Source organism: Aspergillus clavatus, genomic scaffold (assembly GCF_000002715.2).
Source record: "Aspergillus clavatus NRRL 1 1099423829795 genomic scaffold, whole genome shotgun sequence".
NCBI lineage: Eukaryota > Fungi > Ascomycota > Eurotiomycetes > Eurotiales > Aspergillaceae > Aspergillus > Aspergillus clavatus.
Window position 1 is genome coordinate 1,890,004 of NW_001517104.1, and position 19,043 is coordinate 1,909,046.

The 19,043-nt window shown below is 47.7% G+C and overlaps 7 protein-coding genes across 7 annotated transcripts, besides 3 other annotated features; 4 read left to right on the plus strand and 3 right to left on the minus strand.

The window, feature by feature from the left end:
• Positions 1–507: 507 nt before the first annotated feature.
• Positions 508–3,333, minus strand: ACLA_015110 (uncharacterized protein; the record flags this gene model as incomplete). Its single annotated transcript, XM_001274498.1, has 5 exons — positions 508–766; positions 821–970; positions 1,037–1,116; positions 1,178–3,109; positions 3,193–3,333. 5 exons carry the CDS (start codon positions 3,331–3,333, stop codon positions 508–510), a joined length of 2,562 nt encoding a protein of 853 aa, XP_001274499.1.
• A 531-nt stretch (positions 3,334–3,864) lies between these two features.
• On the plus strand, positions 3,865–6,426 carry spb1 (rRNA methyltransferase spb1; the record flags this gene model as incomplete). The annotated part of the gene is made up of 4 exons (XM_001274499.1): positions 3,865–3,882; positions 3,943–4,092; positions 4,143–5,811; positions 5,873–6,426. 4 exons carry the CDS (start codon positions 3,865–3,867, stop codon positions 6,424–6,426), a joined length of 2,391 nt encoding a protein of 796 aa, XP_001274500.1.
• Positions 6,427–7,067: 641 nt separating this feature from the next.
• On the plus strand, positions 7,068–8,641 carry dot1 (histone methyltransferase DOT1; the record flags this gene model as incomplete). Its single annotated transcript, XM_001274500.1, has 2 exons — positions 7,068–7,618; positions 7,678–8,641. 2 exons carry the CDS (start codon positions 7,068–7,070, stop codon positions 8,639–8,641), a joined length of 1,515 nt encoding a protein of 504 aa, XP_001274501.1.
• Positions 8,642–9,190: 549 nt separating this feature from the next.
• Positions 9,191–9,931, minus strand: ACLA_015140 (ATG16 family protein; the record flags this gene model as incomplete). Its single annotated transcript, XM_001274501.1, has 3 exons — positions 9,191–9,349; positions 9,390–9,763; positions 9,847–9,931. 3 exons carry the CDS (start codon positions 9,929–9,931, stop codon positions 9,191–9,193), a joined length of 618 nt encoding a protein of 205 aa, XP_001274502.1.
• A 537-nt stretch (positions 9,932–10,468) lies between these two features.
• rab7 (Rab family GTPase YPT7) lies at positions 10,469–11,417 on the plus strand (the record flags this gene model as incomplete). Its single annotated transcript, XM_001274502.1, has 6 exons — positions 10,469–10,498; positions 10,578–10,631; positions 10,694–10,789; positions 10,853–11,032; positions 11,100–11,247; positions 11,308–11,417. 6 exons carry the CDS (start codon positions 10,469–10,471, stop codon positions 11,415–11,417), a joined length of 618 nt encoding a protein of 205 aa, XP_001274503.1.
• A 227-nt stretch (positions 11,418–11,644) lies between these two features.
• Positions 11,645–11,682: a microsatellite.
• Positions 11,645–11,684: a microsatellite.
• A 565-nt stretch (positions 11,685–12,249) lies between these two features.
• ACLA_015160 (uncharacterized protein) lies at positions 12,250–13,874 on the plus strand (the record flags this gene model as incomplete). Its single annotated transcript, XM_001274503.1, has 5 exons — positions 12,250–12,369; positions 12,489–12,824; positions 12,956–13,028; positions 13,096–13,511; positions 13,584–13,874. 5 exons carry the CDS (start codon positions 12,250–12,252, stop codon positions 13,872–13,874), a joined length of 1,236 nt encoding a protein of 411 aa, XP_001274504.1.
• Positions 13,875–14,469: 595 nt separating this feature from the next.
• On the minus strand, positions 14,470–15,820 carry ACLA_015170 (PH domain-containing protein; the record flags this gene model as incomplete). The annotated part of the gene is made up of 2 exons (XM_001274504.1): positions 14,470–15,495; positions 15,575–15,820. The coding sequence occupies 2 exons, from the start codon at positions 15,818–15,820 to the stop codon at positions 14,470–14,472; spliced, it is 1,272 nt and encodes a 423-aa protein (XP_001274505.1).
• Positions 15,821–17,222: 1,402 nt separating this feature from the next.
• Positions 17,223–17,242: a microsatellite.
• The last annotated feature ends 1,801 nt before the right edge of the window (positions 17,243–19,043 follow it).

Below are 19,043 nucleotides of genomic sequence, written 5' to 3' on the forward strand. Positions count from 1 at the left end.
TTCAAATTTGGAATTTCCCCTTTTTTTTCTTTGTTTGTCCTCTCCACGGGCACAGTAACCCTTTGTAGTTAAAACAGCAAAACCCTGGCGGTCTTGAGATACTAGATTCTTTTTCTCGTCTTATGTTTTTGATCATGGTACAGGCGCTGGCCTTGTTCCACTCTAGCACTTATAATTGCACATGCTGAACATACTCTTCTCATAGATTATTTATTTTTTTCTAAGCTAATTCAGACCTATCAATGAAATAACTCGCTGTATGTACAATTACCTGCATCCTCCCAGAGTAATCTCAGCAATCAGAAAATAAATGAAATACACCTTCCCACCAAAGGCGTGATCTGAAAGTGCGTCTGGGAAAAAGAAACAAAAACAAAAGAAAAGGTTTATATTCTAAGCCCGAACCGCTTCGAGATGCGATAGGAAAGGGAGCTAATCCACTCAGAAACATGGCTCCCCTGAATTAAACTAATAACACATGGAAGAAAAATCACCCGCCGGGATAGCTCATAGTTTAGACCGTATGCCTTCAAGTCTGAACTTGACATCCTTCAGAACTTTGCTAGCAGGTTTCCAATCATCGAACTGCCTTAATAGCTGCATCGTTTCTTCGTAGAGCTCGCGGCGAACATATTCCTCCTCGAGAAGACCTCGCATGGCAAATGGGAGTATGTAAGGGTTCGCTGGTTGTGAGGGATGGCTTCTTCTGATGTCGAGGCTGGCGCCGTTAACACTGGAGGTTTCCAGAGCAAATTCGATTGCCAGTCTAGTTGGTCATGATTAGTGTCTTGAGGTTTGCAGGTTGGGTTAATGAGCATACCGATAAACAGCTTCGTCATCATAAAGGCGCGAGTGGCCTTCGCCGGAGTAAAGGCTTCCTGCTAGTGGAGAGCTCAGTTCTCGAATAAGGCCGTGGTCCGATATCCCGAGATTTCGCAGCTTAAGGACGAACCCAACGAGATGTGAGAGGCTATTGCTCGCGTTAATTTCACACTTAGCAAGAGACTTAGTTCTAAAGGTTGACTCGGCAACATACAAGCTTGGTGCATGGACTCTGCCATCCACAAACACCGCTCGGTAGATGTATGGATGAATAACGGGAGAAAACAGAGATGACTATATCAATAAATTAGACAGGAGCTCTTGGCAGTAAAACGATAGATGAATAATGACCTACCTCCAGGGATACTAGCTGGTCGTCAATACTTCCAACGTATGAAATCCGGACCCCAAAGTTGAGGGCACACCTCAGTGCCGCTTCATAATCTTTGGATACTTGGCTGTAGGGGAGGGCAAATTCGAACAGCTCGCCAGCAGAGCCACTAATCCATCGAGATCTGTAGTCAGAGAACGGGCCCATATTGACACCGGCCATGGCACATATGCCGACACGAGAAGCATTCAGACAGCCAAAAGCAATGAGCTTCGCAACCAGCATAATCGCAACTGGGACACCTTGGCTGTGACAGGCAATTAAGATGAAGTCGGCCTTCCGTATCTCCTCCATCCAGTTGAGAAGTAGCTTCCACAAGAGGTCCACACGTTCCGCAATGCGGCCTTCACCCTCCAGAGCAATCTTTTCGATCTCACATGCATACCCGTGACTTTCTGTCCACTTGTGTATGGCAGCAGCTGCCATGGTGGCAAACCTGACTGAAGTACCAGTTGGTTGACCGAGAACTGACCTTATCAAAGGAGCAGGAAAGTATCCATGTACTCCAATAGCCAATGCTCTCTTGATGCGGGGTGGATCTCTGATCCTGTGAACATACTTGCTGTCGGTCCCCTTCTGGTAATGCAAAAACCGACCGATTGTTTGCAAAAGCGATGGCGTTTCTTTAATAGCAAAAGTATCTGAAAAATGTGGCAATACCTGATTGGGTAGTACTCTCTGGAGATGTTTTGAGGCAGCAGCCTCAGGTGGTTTTGATGTTAAAGCATCTGGAAGCGTTTGTGAATCAGAGGGGATCGTGTCAGTGGCCGCAGCACTGCTTTTGGGAGTCTTGATTTTGACAGTCCCTTTTTTGGCGGGTTCTGCTTTCTGTTCCACCTTTGCCTCTGCATGTGGTTCATTTTGAAGCCCCTTGCATGAAATGTCCTGCACAGGAGGGACTTCGACTGACTGAACATCCGGGGATGGCTCTTGAACCGAACTGTGAGATGTATCCCTGAACCAAAATGACCAACCAGAAGACCTAGCATTTTTTACGGCTGTATTGCTTTGGCCATTGGTACTCCCGCATTCTGCATGTTCTGGCCCTGAGGCCACTACTGTAGGCTCAGCGTCATGAACAGGCTCTTCTGCTGCGGGAGGTGGCTCATTGGACTCATTGGATTCGCTATGTTGGTTGCTGTCCGGTGATTCAGGCTTGGGTGGTTCCGACCCTTGCGATGGCGCTGATGAGCCGTACCACATTTGGAACCAGGTTCGCTTTTGGCTGGGCGCAGCACTTTCTGTATTTGGCAAGGGGTCATTTGGCGTTTCTGCCACTTGATCACCCGACGTATCTTCGCTGTCCTTGGGCGTCTGGGCCGCAGTGATCGGTTCCGTCTGAGTGCTTTCAATTTCGGGTGTAGGTGCTGGGTCAGGGCCACTAAGGGTATCTACCACCGCAGTCGACGTGTAGAACCATGAAAACCAGCCAGCAGCTGGATTTGGAGGTGCCTGGGTCTGACTTGTTTCCCCTGCTTCGGTAACTGTATCCGGCGCCGATGTCTCGGTTGTGGGTTGTGGTTGTCCTTTATTCTGGTCCGCCGCAGTCACTGCAATTTCGTCACTTGTTTCTTCTTTGCCACTAAGGTTTGTTGCTGAACCAGCAGAGTCAAGCTGAGAGTCCAATGTAGGGCTGGATGTAGAACCATCGGAGGCAATGTTGATTTTGGTTGTCGTGGCGTCTGCGGGGAGAGATCTGGTTGAAACACCCTCTCTCTTCGTGAGCTGGAGCGAAGGATGTCTGTGTTGCTTTGGAGGTTTAAAAATCGGATCCGACGGTTTGATTATGCTTGGTGCTACATTTTTAGCAGCCGAAATGCTTTCGCGGGCAACCTCGGTAACAGGTGCGGCTTTGGATGATTTAGAGACAGCAGGCCAAAGAGCAGGATACCAATTCTATGAGGGAATATGATCAGCTACTTTGAACTCTGAAGATTCTACTTCTTGATCCGAATCGAGATTGATGAGAATTAACTTACACCGCCGCCTTGCCTCTGCGAGTTGAGGCGCTGATTCCCTGCTGAAGATGAGATAGTCTCGCCACTCAATGAGGTTGTAGATTGCGACTCCGTGTTCGACGGGCTGGGCTTTATTCTCTTACGAGATCCCATGGGCGCCATGGAAGTGAGGAGTAGAACATTACCAAGATCAGTATTGCTCGGCAGGTCAATATGGTGATGAAGTTAAAATACCATGATCAAAAACAAATCAATTAAGACATTTCTTTGTGATGAAGGTCAAGCACGGAGATCAACTCGCTATCTAGTACCGGTTATCAGGCAGAGAAAGGTCAAGAGACAGCAAGACACACTGATATCATGTCACATGCCATCAGAGTCACTGACTCACCGCCTTTATGTGCCTGAGGCAGTAGTTAAGGTGTGGCTAGTGTAATATCTCACCGCCACGGGGAACGCCGCGGGACCCACCCAAAAAAATATTTCCGCTGGGGAGAAATTTATCAGCGGAGACGATTGCGAGCACGCAGGAGAAGGTCTCTCCGACGAATTCTTTGACTTTTTCTTTCATCCTGACATTCTTTTGGCCGGTTCAATATTTCCGCACCGGTTTTTTTCTCTTTCTTTTTTTTTCAATCTTGACTTGCAGCTTCGGGGCTTTGTCGAGGTCTTCTCGACTTCCCGTTTATCACCATGGCGATCCAAAAGAAGGTATGCGAGGCTTTGACTGTTCGAAAAAAAAAAAAAGGATGCATGACTCACTTCAATTAGCACGGTAAAGGTCGTTTGGATAAGTGGTATCGTCTTGCAAAGGAAAAAGGATACAGAGCAAGAGCTGCATTCAAATTGATTCAGCTGAACAAGAAGTATGGGTTCTTGGAAAAGAGTAAAGTGCTTCTGGATCTTTGCGCGGCTCCAGGTGTATGTATAGCAGTTCGTCCTTCTCATGATTGTTGCTAATGGCGCATCAGTCGTGGTGTCAAGTTGCCGCAGAATGCATGCCAACGCAAAGTATCATTGTCGGTGTCGATCTAGCGCCAATCAAGCCGATTCCTCGCGTCATCACCTTCCAGAGCGATATCACAACTGAGAAGTGTCGCGCTACAATCAGACAACACTTGAAGCACTGGAAAGCGGATACGGTTCTTCACGACGGAGCCCCGAACGTTGGTACAGCGTGGGTTCAGGATGCCTTCTCCCAGGCAGAGCTGGTTCTGCAGTCAATGAAGCTGGCGACTGAGTTCTTGGCCGAGGGTGGTACCTTCGTCACCAAGGTTTTCAGATCGAAGGATTATAATCCTTTGCTCTGGGTCTTCAAGCAGCTATTCACATCAGTCGAAGCTACAAAGCCACCGTCTTCTCGCAATGTCTCTGCTGAAATTTTCGTCGTTTGTCGCGGTTTCAAGGCGCCCAAGCGCATTGACCCCAAGTTCCTTGATCCGAAACATGTCTTTGCGGAATTGGTCGAGACGTCGCATAACAACGAAGCTCGTGTGTTCAACCCGGAAAAGAAGAAGCGAAAGAGAGATGGTTATGAGGAAGGGGATTATACACAACACAAGGAGATTCCGGTCACGGAATTCATCAACACGACTGATCCAATTGCGATCCTTGGATCCTACAACACACTCAGTTTTGACCAGGCACCGGGCGGTGATCTAGCATTGGCCACTTTGAACAGACTGGAGGATACCACGGAGGAGATCAAAACCTGTTGTCAAGATTTGAAAGTGCTGGGCAAAAAGGAATTCCGGAATTTGCTTCGTTGGCGATTGAGGGTTCGTGAGAAGTTCGGCCTTGTCGTGAAAAAAGGACAGTCAAAAACTGAGGATCCCGAAGAAGTAGCGGAAGTAGCTCCTATGGATGAGGAGTTGGCAATCCAAGAAGAACTGCAGCGTCTCAAGGAAAAGGAGAGCTCGAAGCGCAAGAAGGAGAGGCGAAAGGAGAATGAGAAGAAACGTAAAGAAATCGTTCGGATGCAAATGAACATGACAACTCCTATGGATATTGGTATGGAGCAACTTGGCCCTGGAGGAGACGATATGACTTTCTCTCTGAAGCGAGTGGAAAGAGAGGGTGCAAGAGATGTCATTGCCTCTGGAAAAGTTGCGGAGATCGAGAGCGATAGTGATGATGATCTCTCCGATTCGGGTAGCGAGGAAAGTGACGACGAAGGCGATCAACTGGAAAGGGAACTTGACTCACTGTACGAACAATATCAAGAAAAAAGAGAGAACCGGGATACCAAGCTTCGCGCAAAGAAAGCACGGAAGGGCTACGAGGCGGATGAGTGGGACGGTTTCTCTGATTCTGGCAAAGAAGACGAAGGATCAGACGAGGAAAGCTCCGATACGGCAACCCCAGCGGCAAAGGCCGTTCTTCCACACTCCGGGGCGCTATCGAACAAGGCCGCCATGTTCTTCGATCAGGATATTTTCCAGGATCTTGAAGATCTAGATGACGTTGAGGGCGAGGACAGTGCAATCGAACTTCACGAGAACGATAAACCCGCAAAGAAGGAACCAGCCTCCGAGAAGAAATCCGCCAAGGATATAAAGAAGAAAGTACAGGCTACTGAAGACTCTTCGGATAGCGAGCCTGAAGAGTTTGACGATCCACGGAAGCAAAACGGCCAGCTTGGTATGTCTCCATGAATTGACTGTGATTCGATACCCTCGCTGACCACTCTCACACTATTTAGATATTGACATCATTACTGCCGAAGCTATGGCCCTTGCTCAGCAGATGGCTACCGGTGAGAAGAAGTCGCAGGACATTGTTGACGACGGTTTCAACCGATATGCCTTCCGGGACAGCGACGGTCTTCCCGAATGGTTCCTCGATGACGAGACCAAGCACTCTAAGCTTCAGCGTCCTATCACAAAGGCAGCGGCCGCCGCTATCAAGGAGAAGATGCGTGCCATCAATGCTCGACCCATCAAGAAGGTCATGGAAGCAAAGGGTCGTAAGAAGATGAAGGCCGCCCAGCGACTCGAGAAGCTACGCAAGAAGTCTGCGCTGCTGGCGGATGATGAGGCACTCAGTGAAAGGGACAAGTCGCAAGCCATCTCCAAACTGATGAGCAAGGCGGTCAAGAAGAAGCCCAAGCAGCAGGTGAAGCTGGTTGTTGCCAAGGGAGCCAACAGAGGTATCTCTGGTCGTCCACGTGGAGTGAAGGGCAAGTATAAGATCGTCGATTCACGTATGAAGAAGGACATTCGGGCTCAGAAGAGACTGGCCAAAAAGAAGAAATAAAGCTTCAAAATTCATGTGTGATACATTGCCTTCTCTAGTCAGATACATATGCACAATTTGATACCCTCAGGGCTTGCTTTTATCCGCCTCATAGACACTCATGGAGTCATGGTAGTACTCTAAGTCTACATGTGCTATTCCATAAGCTATCCTTGGTGCTTCTGTTTGATGCCACCATGCCTGAGTAGCTTAGCTACCCCATAGTGTACTAATTACTGGGCAGTGACCACGGCAAAAATTAGGAGTGAAGGTCCCATGTGGAGAGACATCGGAGTCACTGCATAAGTGGTGACAGTCACAGTTCTTACTAAGCCATTTACGGAAACCTCGACCCGCAGTGGCAAAAGTTTTAGGGCCTTGGGGCCTGAGGCCAACAGCAGAGTGACCTATCGATCACTTTCTTTAATCTATGCTCTGCTCACTTTTCGCGGCTCTTCTTCCCATTTTCTTATCCTCTGTAAACCTAAGACTTATTTTCGTTCATCTGTTTAGCATCGCATTCTGGTTCATAATTTAACCACTGCATCTCGCATATATGCCATAGTGTGTGTTTTAGCGCTTTCTTTGTGCATATCTTCCACGCGTTTACATATTTTTACCTCCCCGCCCCCAGTCCGAGTCCTGCCCGCCGATTCCGCTCCATGGGATTTTTTGATCACCTTCAGAAAGGCGGCGCCTTCTCTCTGCAGGCTCAGAAGCCACAGATTCGCAAAGTTGTTCAGACACGGCCCGCCTCTCTCTCAAGATCCTCATCGCATACCGCAGTCCGACCATCATCGCAGATTTCACCTCCAGAGAAGACCAAGAGAGCACGAGACTCGACGAGCAGGTCCACCTCGGGGGATTCTGATCGCCGTCCTTCTAAACGTCTCAGTACCCCTTTGCGAACCAAGAAGCGACCCACGCCAGAACAACGGCTATCGAGCGATGACGACGATGCGAGTGACACGGATAATTCCTTTGAGTTGCGCAAGCGAGCAAGGACGGATGATAGCGCAGAGCCTGACCTTTCAAGGCGCATACGTTCCCTGAAAGCCTTCTCTGAAGAGAATGTCAAACCACTGCCATTAGTCCATGCTGCAGATATCGTATCCAAGCAAAAAGCTGCTGGGAACTTCAAACGAGCGTTCAGTGGAGCGAGCGGGCCAACGGAGATCCTTCTGCAGTATCCCAGTGCTTCGCGAAAAGAAAGGTGCGGAATTCTCTTTTCAGATGGAATTACCACATTGCCTAACAAATTCTTTGTTTTAGATATAATCTTATTGTACCGCGCGACAACGACGACTTCAAACCCACCGATGATATTGTCCATGTTATTGACATCGTTTCCGAAAACTATATCCCTGAAACTAAAGCAGACGCCTTCAACAATGAATCTACGGGCATTCGACGGAGGTTGCGCCGAGCACTTGCCCATTCATCCGAACCTGAGTTCCGAGAAGCTGTCGCCGATTACAACCATGAAATTGAACGGTTGAGGCGTGATGGATCCATCGCGAGGCATCTGGACTCGATGCATCGACTGAGCCTGCCGCTGGTGGAGCGCATATTGACCCAAATATACGCGCGTACGGTATCTCCTCGGGTCGACGCTCTTCGTCAGTACGAGAACGGAACGGATAACGTCTACGGAGAACTTTTGCCTCGATTTATTAGTACAATCTTCAAGGAGACGGGACTGAAGTCGGGACAAGTGTTCGTCGACTTAGGATCCGGAGTCGGAAATGTCGTTCTGCAAGCCGCGCTGGAAATCGGGTGTGAAAGTTGGGGCTGTGAGATGATGGCCAATGCTTGCGAGCTGGCGGAAATCCAGCAAACTGAATTCAGAGCACGATGCCGGCTGTGGGGGATTGCGCCAGGGAAAACACACCTTGTCCGTGGTGATTTCTTGCAAGAACAAAGCATTATCGATGTTTTGAAACGCGCAGACGTTATCTTGATCAATAATCAAGCATTTACGCCTCAGCTCAATAACGAAATTATCAACCACTTTTTGGACATGAAAGAGGGCTGTCAGATTGTGTCGCTCAAATCTTTTGTTCCTGCGGGCCATAAGATACAGTCTCGCAATGTATACTCTCCGATCAATCTTCTGAAGGTCAAACAACTGAACTACTGGTCGAACAGTGTCAGCTGGACCGATGTTGGTGGCACATATTTCATTGCAACCAAAGACAGTTCCAGGCTTAAGGCTTTTGCTGAGACTATGGAGTAAAGAATTCATCATTGCTATAGCTGGTTCTGACACCAGTATTATCTTGGCATGACGACAATCTTCATAGTCGATCTGGAACTGCAGAATTTTGGGGGATTCTCTGTCGATATATGCGCTGACAATCAGTCTATACTGCAAGTATTGTCCACCAAACCCTTTTTTTTTGGTGCATACTTTTTGGAATATGAGTTCTTTGTGGAATTATTCTCTTCTTGTTTCTTGATACCTTTTTTGCATAAGTTCTGGATAGCATTGACTTTATTGCATGACGCCCTGCATGGCATATTACCTGTATGCAATGGCATGGTGCTCGCTGCGGCATATGCGAAGTATGCATGATTTGCGATGACGTCGTTGATCTCGGTTGGACTTTTTGGCATCAGGTGCAATGTGTGAATAGAGAGGCTGAGTTAGATCAGGCCAATCCCCCATCTTTGTACATAGAGCAGCATTGCCTGCCTGGAGTTGGCATAGACTGGTCGGGACCCAGGGGTTATAATAGATTCAAAAATTTAGCCCCATCTCGTACCAATACATCGATTGTATATGTCAGGAAAATCTAGAAGCATCATTCATCGCTTCCGCTTCTTTGCCCATTCTGGCCATCCAGCGATCGATCAGCTCCTGGTTCTCACGTTGTAGCTTACCAGAGCGCTCCTCGGCCATGTTGAGCTGCAAGTTCAGGGTCGCAAGCTCATCTTGAAAGTCCTACAGACATGCGAGTCAGTCATTGGAGGGAAGATTCAACAGAGCAGTAGTGGCATGCCTCCAGTAGTTTGGCCTTCCCTCTCAATTCTTCATCTCTGTCCTTTACACGCATCTGTAGGTGCGTTACTTCATTCTCTAAGGCATGGATGCGTCGTCCTTCCTGTGTACCTCTTTTTCGCAGCTTCTCCAACTCGGCGCTCACCCGGGTAAGCCGATCCTGCAGCTCAGAACGGGCGCGTTGGGCTTCGGACAGATCTGCTCGGGTAGCCAAGAGGACCTCGTGCACAGATGATCCTACAGATTGTTTGCCTAACGCAGGAGATGGTGTGCGCAGGTTAGCAGGCACTGTGAGGCTCTGCTCGCGCTGAGACCCCGCCCTCGCTAACCGTCCTGTCCGGTCGGCCAGCTGGGTATCTGGATACAATAAGCGTTAGAGCATTATGTGGAAAATTTATGTCGGTCACTAGAACTTGAACCTCATTAACTAGAAGGCATACAAGCATCATAGAGGGCCAAATTTGCCTTTTCACGCCGATCGCGAGCCGCCAAAGCTGCGAAGTACTCGTTCCTCCAGTTGGCCATGTGACGGTCTTGGGGTAACGGTGGGGAGAAAGAGGACTTATTGACCGAGGAACTTCGTCAGATTACAGATACATTGTGAGATGATGATAGAAGGGGTAAGGGTAAAAATAAATCAGCCAGCCGTTTCAGCAGGCAGCAGCTCTTCCTGTGAGGTTCCTGGTAAGTTAAGGAGTGACTATTGAGCCGTCCAGCGTGTAAATAGTGTGTTGTTTGGTGGTGGGCGATGGACCTTATGATAACGATTGTATCTCCCATTTGGTCGTACACCGCCTCGTCCACCGCTCGGGCCATCCTGCATCATCGAACCCAACGGTCCGCGTTAGCTTCGGCTCGTCACTGCAAGACCCCAACAGCTGCTCTCGTCACTGTTGTTACTGCTGCTTGCTCTCCTCTCTCCCCCCTGTTCTCTTTTGACCTAACTGTACATCATCTTCTGTTGAAGCTGCAGGATAGTCTGTGTTTTCTCAGCTAGTCTGATATCTTGTCCACACCCATTCATATAACATATCCCGCCTTGTCCCCCACCTCTCCACCGCCATGGCATCACGGAAGAAGGTCTTGCTGAAGGTATGTCGCCTCCATATGAGGTCTGGTGAATTGATGGAAGTTGCCAGGCTCTTACTTACGCATTGTGTTTGCTTTGCAGGTGATCATCCTGGGTGATAGCGGTGTCGGCAAAACGAGTTTGATGAACCAATATGTCCGTCCCAGCTCTCGGCGACGTCTCCATCCTATGCCGCTAACGTCTGTTCACATCGACAGGTCAACAAGAAGTTTAGCGCAAGCTACAAGGCCACTATCGGCGCTGATTTTCTTACAAAAGAGGTGCTCGTCGATGATCGGTTGGTGACAATGCAGGCATGTGTGCTCGCAATTACTCGAATTGCTTATCAAGGATGGATATTAACCGAACATGAGTAGATTTGGGATACCGCCGGCCAAGAACGGTTTCAATCTCTGGGTGTTGCATTTTATCGAGGCGCAGATTGCTGTGTGCTGGTATATGACGTGAATAATTCCAAGAGTTTTGAAGCCCTTGATAGCTGGCGCGATGAGTTCCTGATCCAGGCCAGCCCGCGCGATCCAGAGAATTTCCCCTTCGTACGTTCCTCTGCTTTCATTCCCAGTCTTGCGATAAGGACATATACAGATATTGACCGTTTGGCAGGTGGTAATTGGCAACAAGATTGATGTAGAAGAGAGCAAGCGGATGATCTCATCAAAGCGAGCCATGACATTCTGCCAATCCAAGGGAAACATTCCTTACTTCGAGACCAGCGCCAAAGAAGCAGTCAATGTTGAACAGGCGTTCGAGGGTATGTATTCCCATACTTTCCCATTATGCGCAAGCTATGACTCTTGCTAATATGCTACAGTCATTGCCCGAAGCGCCTTGGCTCAAGAAGAGGCAGAGGAGTTCAATGGCGAATTCAGCGACCCTATCAACATCCACCTGGATAGTGATCGCGATGGATGTGCCTGTTGATCTGTTTTTCCGATGATCATGACCCCTGAATGATTCAAGTACTACTTCCATTGTTCTTTCATCTCTCTATCGTGCGTTTGGGCTTTGTAGAGCTGATTCCGCGTCTGTTTCTTTTGGCGAGCTTGGAGGGTTGTATCTTTTACCACGAGTTTGGGATTCATATCTATATACCTGCACTGTCTCTCTGTGTCTCCAGTCGCCTGTTTTCTATTTGCCTGTGCGTCATATTTCTTTTTTTTCTTTTTTTTCTTTTTTTTCTTTTTTTTTGCGATGGTGCTTCATGGTTCTTTTTGAGCTGCAGCATACTCGATTAATCAGGTGTCAGGAATATATGTCTACAATCACATAATAATGATCAGATTTATGCAAATCATTAAAAGTATTGCAAGCCCTTTATGAAACAAAAGTAGATACCAGTATCCCTATGTCGATCAAGCAAAGGGAAGTACGTTGAGCAAATGGCCATGACTACGGAGTAAGTCTTGTGCTTATCAGGTTGCAGCTCGTGATGCTTGGCATTGATACCACCAGACTCATCACAGGACCGGATTGGTTTGCCGACATGATACACTTGCTGCATCAAAGGCAGCAAGCTCTCAACAACATTTGTCGTCAGATGAAATTCATGGACTTTATCCCACCTCCTAGCATTGCTGCTCCATGATCTGCAGTCGTCTGTGATCCGTGATACCGGGGATTGACCGGTCGTGTACCTTGGGCTGCACAACCAAATGACTAGGTATCTTCGTCACTCGTCTCACCAACTGTATCATTACTTTACCAACTCAATCGGTCTCCCACAACGTGAAGTGCTGAGAGCGTCAAGCTCATCATGAAGATATCGTGTACTGGACGTGGCCTCGGCTGGACGAACGGCGCAAGACGGTCGCTGGGCATCTGCTTACTATTGATTGTGGTAGTATTGTGGACAGCTTCAAACTTCCTGGCCAGCGTATGTTGATCTTGAGAACCTTCAATATGAACTCTGACGAAGGTTGCACATTCGTGTATATCCGATCATCAGTTGCCCTGCTACATCTTTGCTAACTATGGATGTTCCATCACATGCAGACCATCTTCGCAGATAATTCCTACTCCAAGCCCTTCTTTGTGACCTATGTCAACAGTTCGCTATTTATCATCCCACTCTTTACGATCATTCTTGGCAGACTATTTAAGCTATGGCGTCAGGACAGATTATCTCAAATTGACTCATTCCAGAGCCTGCTGGAGCATCTCGATTCCCATGATTCCAAGCTCGAGACACCAATCATCGAGAGTCGGAACAGTGAGGACAGGCTCGATGATGCTGGTCTATGGACTCGGGGAACGACGGAATCGGCGGACACCTCCAAGCTGGGCTTGAGGGCGACTGCGAAATTGAGCTTCGAGTTCTGCATATTATGGGTAAGACCTCAGTTGCATGAATAGCATATGTAATGATACAAGCTCACATGGGGTATAGGTTCTTGTGAGTTTCTCCATGCAAGAGAAATGTGGACTATTTTGTTGGGTTAAAGCTCATACTTGTATGCTAGGCGAATTATTTCGCGATGGCCTGCCTGCAGTACACAACAGTGGGGAGCACCACCATCTTGACCTCAACCAGCGGTACGTGCACAAAATAATGACTCGATCCAGGAGGCACGGCGAAAATTCGAGGACTAACCAAACCCAGGAGTCTGGACACTCATCTTCGGCGCAATGATCGGGGTCGAGAAGTTCACTGTCCGCAAACTCGCAGGCGTGCTCGCCTCCCTGATGGGAATCATCCTTATATCACGGGTTGACCTCTCCGCATCAGATACCCCTCAAGCAGACGATGGCAAAACGGGCTCGTTCCCCCACAAGTCCCCTGGCGAGATCGCCCTCGGCGACGCCATGGCCGGGTTTAGCGCAGTGGTGTACGGAATCTACACCATCGTGCTGAAACGGCAGGTTGGCGACGAGTCGCGGGTCAACATGCAGCTGTTCTTCGGGCTGGTGGGCCTTTTCAACATGTTCCTGCTCTGGCCGGGGTTCGTCATCCTGCATTATACCGGCATCGAGCCGTTCGCGCTTCCAGATACAGGGAGAATATGGACCATCATATTGGTAAGTTGAGAGCATATTCTTCTACAGGTAGGCGAGACAAGATGAATCTAGCTGACAATGTTTCCCCCGTAGGTGAATTCATTTTCATCATTAGCTTCGGATATATGCTGGGCCTACGCCATGCTCCTGACTACCCCGCTTGTCGTGACCGTCGGATTGAGCTTGACTATTCCGCTTTCGCTTGTGGGTCAGATCTTCCTGCAAGGGCAATATGCGAGTGCGCTCTACTGGGTTGGCGCCGCAATAGTGTTCCTATCATTTATGGTTGTCAACCATGAGAGCCGGGATGATACATTGGAGGAAGATGCGGCGGCCGGCTATGATGCTATTCCGGATCACGAAACGGCCGACCCCGTTCGGTAATGATTCCCAGTGAAGTTTGACTGCAAATTGAGACTAGTCATGTTCTCGTACTGACCTAAATGGACGCTCAACATCATTATCCTCCTCAACTACTAATAGCAATTTCATTTGTAGTAGGAAATGTAGGATGTAGTAGGTGCTGTATTGCTAAAAACATACAGCCAGAAGGGACCGCGATATTTAAAACACTCTTCCCACTCTTGTTGCTGATGGGAAGCCAAGATAAGCACACTGACAAGGAAATGACAAGAAGGAATGATATCATTATAATACAGCATAAGGGTCGGTCTGGAGCATCGCTTTCTGAAGTATAAGCCTGGCGCTCACGTCGGCGAACCTAAAGTCGAACACCGGAGACTGCTCTCGGGATTCGAATAGGATGAGCGATAGAAGCAATTCAAACATCAGAAAAGGGGGTATGTATGTCGTGAAAGAGTATATAGTAGCAAGGAAAAGACGCTGGGTGAGCGAGGGAAAGATAGGTGGCATCCAAATCGAGTAAATAAAATGATTTGAACGGAATGAATGAACGGGCGCTGAAGTAAACCAGCACCCAAGATCAACACAAAAGTCTCATCCACATTGTGGGGTGGGTTTACGGCGCTGCTGATGCTGTAACCGCCGATGCAGGCTCCAGCTTCTTCCGAGCGATCAGGATGCTTTTCAGAGATCCCAGCCATTTGGCCAGAGACTCTTCATCGGGCGCGCATAGCCGGTATGATTTGTCTTCGGCGATAATCTGAAGGCAGAACTTCTTGGAACGCGACAGAGGGTCGACCTCGGCAGCTTCGATGACTTGAGACATGGGTATGATCTTGATCGCTGAGTACTCCTGTTCATCCCCTGTTAGCTTCTCATGGCGCAAAACCGATGCTGCCCATACCTGATCGTCCTTGTAGAAACCAAGGCTCTTAGGACGCAAAACGACCCACAAGCGCTTCCACTGGCGCACCGCGCCCTTGATCCGAAGACATTGAAGGTAACCATTGTATATAACTCTTTCTGGATCACGCAAGATCCCCAAATCGTGGTGGCGACTATTATCCCGTGGGAGCGGCGGCGCTTGGGGAGTTGTAAGGTTTGGTATAGAAGACCTTGCCTTAAGATGGACGTTTGTGCTGCTTGAAGGCCCGTCCGACCATTCTGAGTAAGAAGTAATCTCGTTCCCGGAGTGGTCCTGTAAAGAGCCGAACCGGTTTGAATAGCGACCAGGAGAGAGACCTCGACCCAATTCAGGTGAGCTCGCTCTTACGGGATAATCAAAATCAGAATGATCTGTTGTATCGTCGATGTGCTGCGCCTTAGTCGCGGGTATGTTTCGTTTCTGCGACAGGGCCAGAAAAGCCTCCTCTTCCTCATCCATGCGGGTTTCGGCACGAATGCGCTGGATCCAGTCATCCGCGTCTTTCTCTGATGAGGCTTGGAATCGGTAGTTCTTAGACGGTGAGAATATACCAAAGACGTATTGTCGCGATGACCGTGGCGATCTGACTGGTGCAACCGCTGTGACTTCCGAAAGTGTGATAGACGCCCGAAGTCTTGTCGCTTCCTCATCTTTGTATACTGACAGGAGATTTGGCCGAAGGACAAGGTAGGCGGGTTTCCAGGAGGCTCGGAATGCCTGAAAGAGAAAATACCTCGATGTTAGTTATAACGAGTAAAAGCAAAATGCTGTGAACGAAGGCGAAAGCTCAACTGACATGCTTGTGTTTGACTCGGCGATACACCTTCCCAGTTTTCAAGACCCGATCGAATTCGAAGCTGCCATTTTCATTGACCGGGGAGAATGTATCCAAGTTGACATGGCCACTGCGATAGATAGGAGCTGCCTGTATAGGCCGAAAGGGCGTTGACTGTTGGACGGTGCCATCAGGAAAGTGAATCGAGGGGCCTTTTGTATGCGCCTCCGAAACTGGCGGGATGGTGTCGGCGAGTACTTGATTCATGTTGTCGCGAACAGGTTCTCGACGATTGGACGAATGTTCACTTGTTGGTGCTCACAGGAGGATCACAATCACACCAAGTCACAACCCTGCAGAGGACTGAGATGTCTATGGTATAATTCCTAGACGAAAGTTATAGGTACGCATCTGAGTGGCAGGGAGACCGTCGAATAGGTCCCCATAAAAAGAGAATAGGCAATTGTCGACGATAGGCAGAAATGAACCAAAGACCTGTGACTGGTAGTACTGAACCTAATGACGTGCAGTATGATTATTCAGGGAGTGAGATGACTGTCGAGGCACCAGTGTCACAAGAATGATGTCTTTGGAGGAGGAGGGGTGGAAATGATGCCGAATAGGGACAGATCAAGATGCGGCGATAACAGTCGTGTCGGGAGGAACCAGGAAATCAAAGTCGCAGCAGTTGAGGATTTGTGTTCGTCAAGTCGAACAACGATGAATAGATGAAGGAGATAAATTGGGAACGATAGCCCCTTCTCGAAGGCGGTTCATCCATCACAGTCCCATGGGACGGACGCATGGGCGCGTTTTTTTTTTTTTAATGACTGCTGGGTAGATCATCCGACAGGAGGTGCCTCAAAGAAGCCTTGCACCAAGTCGCTTACCTAGTTACGAACTATATATAATATAGATAGATACCGAAGACTTAAGTTCTGAGGCTGAAGGCGGCTATAGCTATTTTCTCATCTTTCTTGAATCAAAGTTATGTTTCAAATCGATATCTCTTCCAGTAATTGATTGGATTCCGTCATCTGTGTGCTGGCTGTATGATCGATGATTGATTGGGAGAGACATTCGAATCAATGACTTCCTAGTAGGTGCAGAATCCCAGAGTACCAACCTACTGATAATTCCGTTATAAATAGTCGCCTGTGCATCTACATGGACTACTCAATAGTATATCCTATGTGAATGTGAATGTAAGGTACTTGAATGGAGTACACGATGCATACATAATGGAATCATGCTTAAGGGTAAGAAGCTTCGACCCTTCTTGTCATGCATGATTCTCTCCCTGGAGACCATGGAGATTGTCCATACAAACGATGACTTCATGGATAGTATATCTACATACTCTACATCTGCATAGATCTTGATCTAAAGAACGTCTCTTAAGGAGAATATACTATTATTGGTTCCCCGAGGTGCTCAGAGGATATACTCCGTAAGCTTCGATCATCTCAGAGTTCAGACTGGAGTCAAGCACAGAGTATCTATAAGTTAAGAGTATGACAGGCATACAAACCATAACCATCTGGTATCTTGCCTAAGTTAGGTCCAGGTAGTTTCGCAGAGTCAGATGGCTGTAAGCTCGTACCTTACAGTTTTAACCAGCAACTCTGTATAAACTGGTAATCCAGCAATGGATAAAGGAGAACTTATCAAAAAAAAAAAAAAAAAAAACTACTAACAAGGTCCAGACCCTTGGCTGCTTAATTTTAGTCACCAGAAATGAGAGGAAAATTAAAAAAAAAAAAAAAAAAAGGCCACCTTGACAGATCCCGGTCACGTGTGGGTTTGTGATCTCAGGGTTCGAGACTGACCACCAGAATACTCACGTAGTATTATTTAATACTAGTAGTAGGTCTCCCACCAGCCAATACTACTGCAGGAGGAATACTCTGGATATGAGTAATATCTTATAATTTCCTACGGCGATTTATCTGGGCTCACTGCAGCATGTTTCATGCAACTGACAGTTGTCCAGCATGAACGGCCTTATCTTCGATTTCCTGATAGATGAAACGACTCGTGGCACCGATGTACTTACTTTGTAGGTATGTACCGTACGTCCGTACCTTGGTTTTATTATTATCTCATAACGAACTCCTAAATACAAAGCCCTGATAGAGAATTGGTACCAATTACAGTATATTCATTCCATCCTGTACCATTGGCCCGATACTCCATTGAGTATTCCGTAGGGAGTACCTAATCACTTGATTCCGGCTGTTCTGTGGTATCCGAATAAGCATCTATCTCTACCAGTGAGATCGATGAAGTTATGATCTCGTTTCAATCTTCATGACAACCATCTCCGAATGACACTGACTTGTTCATAATGGGACTCAACGTGCCCAACGAGCAGATCGGACTACTCCGTACCTGCTTGACTTACGGTAAAAACCCAGTAATGCAGATAGTTTACAATACACACAGTATGCAATTCGCATCTCTCATCGATAATCACCTTGCCTCAATAATGCTAACTGTCCCATCCTGCCTCCGTGCTCGCCTCCATTAATAGTACCTTACAGACTCTCATAGACTATAGGAGACAATACTAAGTAGCCATCTTCTATATCTTATATTGACCTTATGGTGGCTGTCACAATGCCTGGGAACGAGCATAGTCGATTAGCAGGTTGATCATTCAGTTTGATTGGTATTATTATTATTAGCCAATTTAGCATGGAAATTGTTAAGCGCGGAAGATGACCATCATAGAAATCCAAATGAGTCCATTAGAAAATTGAAGTGCACTCTGATAATTCTGCACTGCCTTACACTAATAATAATAGATGGATTCACAGCAACAACTACTCCTATTAATTACCACCACCACTCAGCTTGATCTTCTACCATGCAATGATTCAAATGCTGTTGTGTTGAATCAATAGAACCGCGTCTCCTGTAAAGTTGTAAAGTTACCGTCCCGGTGTAACTGTGACCATACTCAGAGCGGCTTGCGCCTCCTTGGGCTTGGCGGAACCTCCCAATTCCCCATCCCCAAAATCATCCTCTCAAAGCCTTCGACCCGTTCGGCTCTCTCCCGCTATTTCTCCAACCTTTCATCCCCGTTCCTCCTCCTGAATCCATCCGTGATTGATGACCTCGTCGACTATTTCCGTGTCTTCGGCCTCATTGCTTAGGACAACGGTCCCCTGCGTTGCTTTCAGCGCTTTTCGCATCAGTCTGCATCAGGTTGACTGAAGAGGGAACGGTTGGAAAGAGAAAGGAGGTTCTCCTCCGGCCACTCGTTTTTCTTTTCTGGTCTTCTTCAGCAGGGTTTCTTCTTATTTATTTACTTTTTTTTTTTATTATCTTTATCTTTGTTCTATACTGCTTGGTTCACATTCCTGTTCATATTTCTGCACCACGCAGCTGGCATACAACTAAATCATCGAGTCGAATCCTCCTGTTTCCCGCGTGCGGACAATTACAATACCTCATCCATCAACCCTTTTTATGACCCTCGACCACG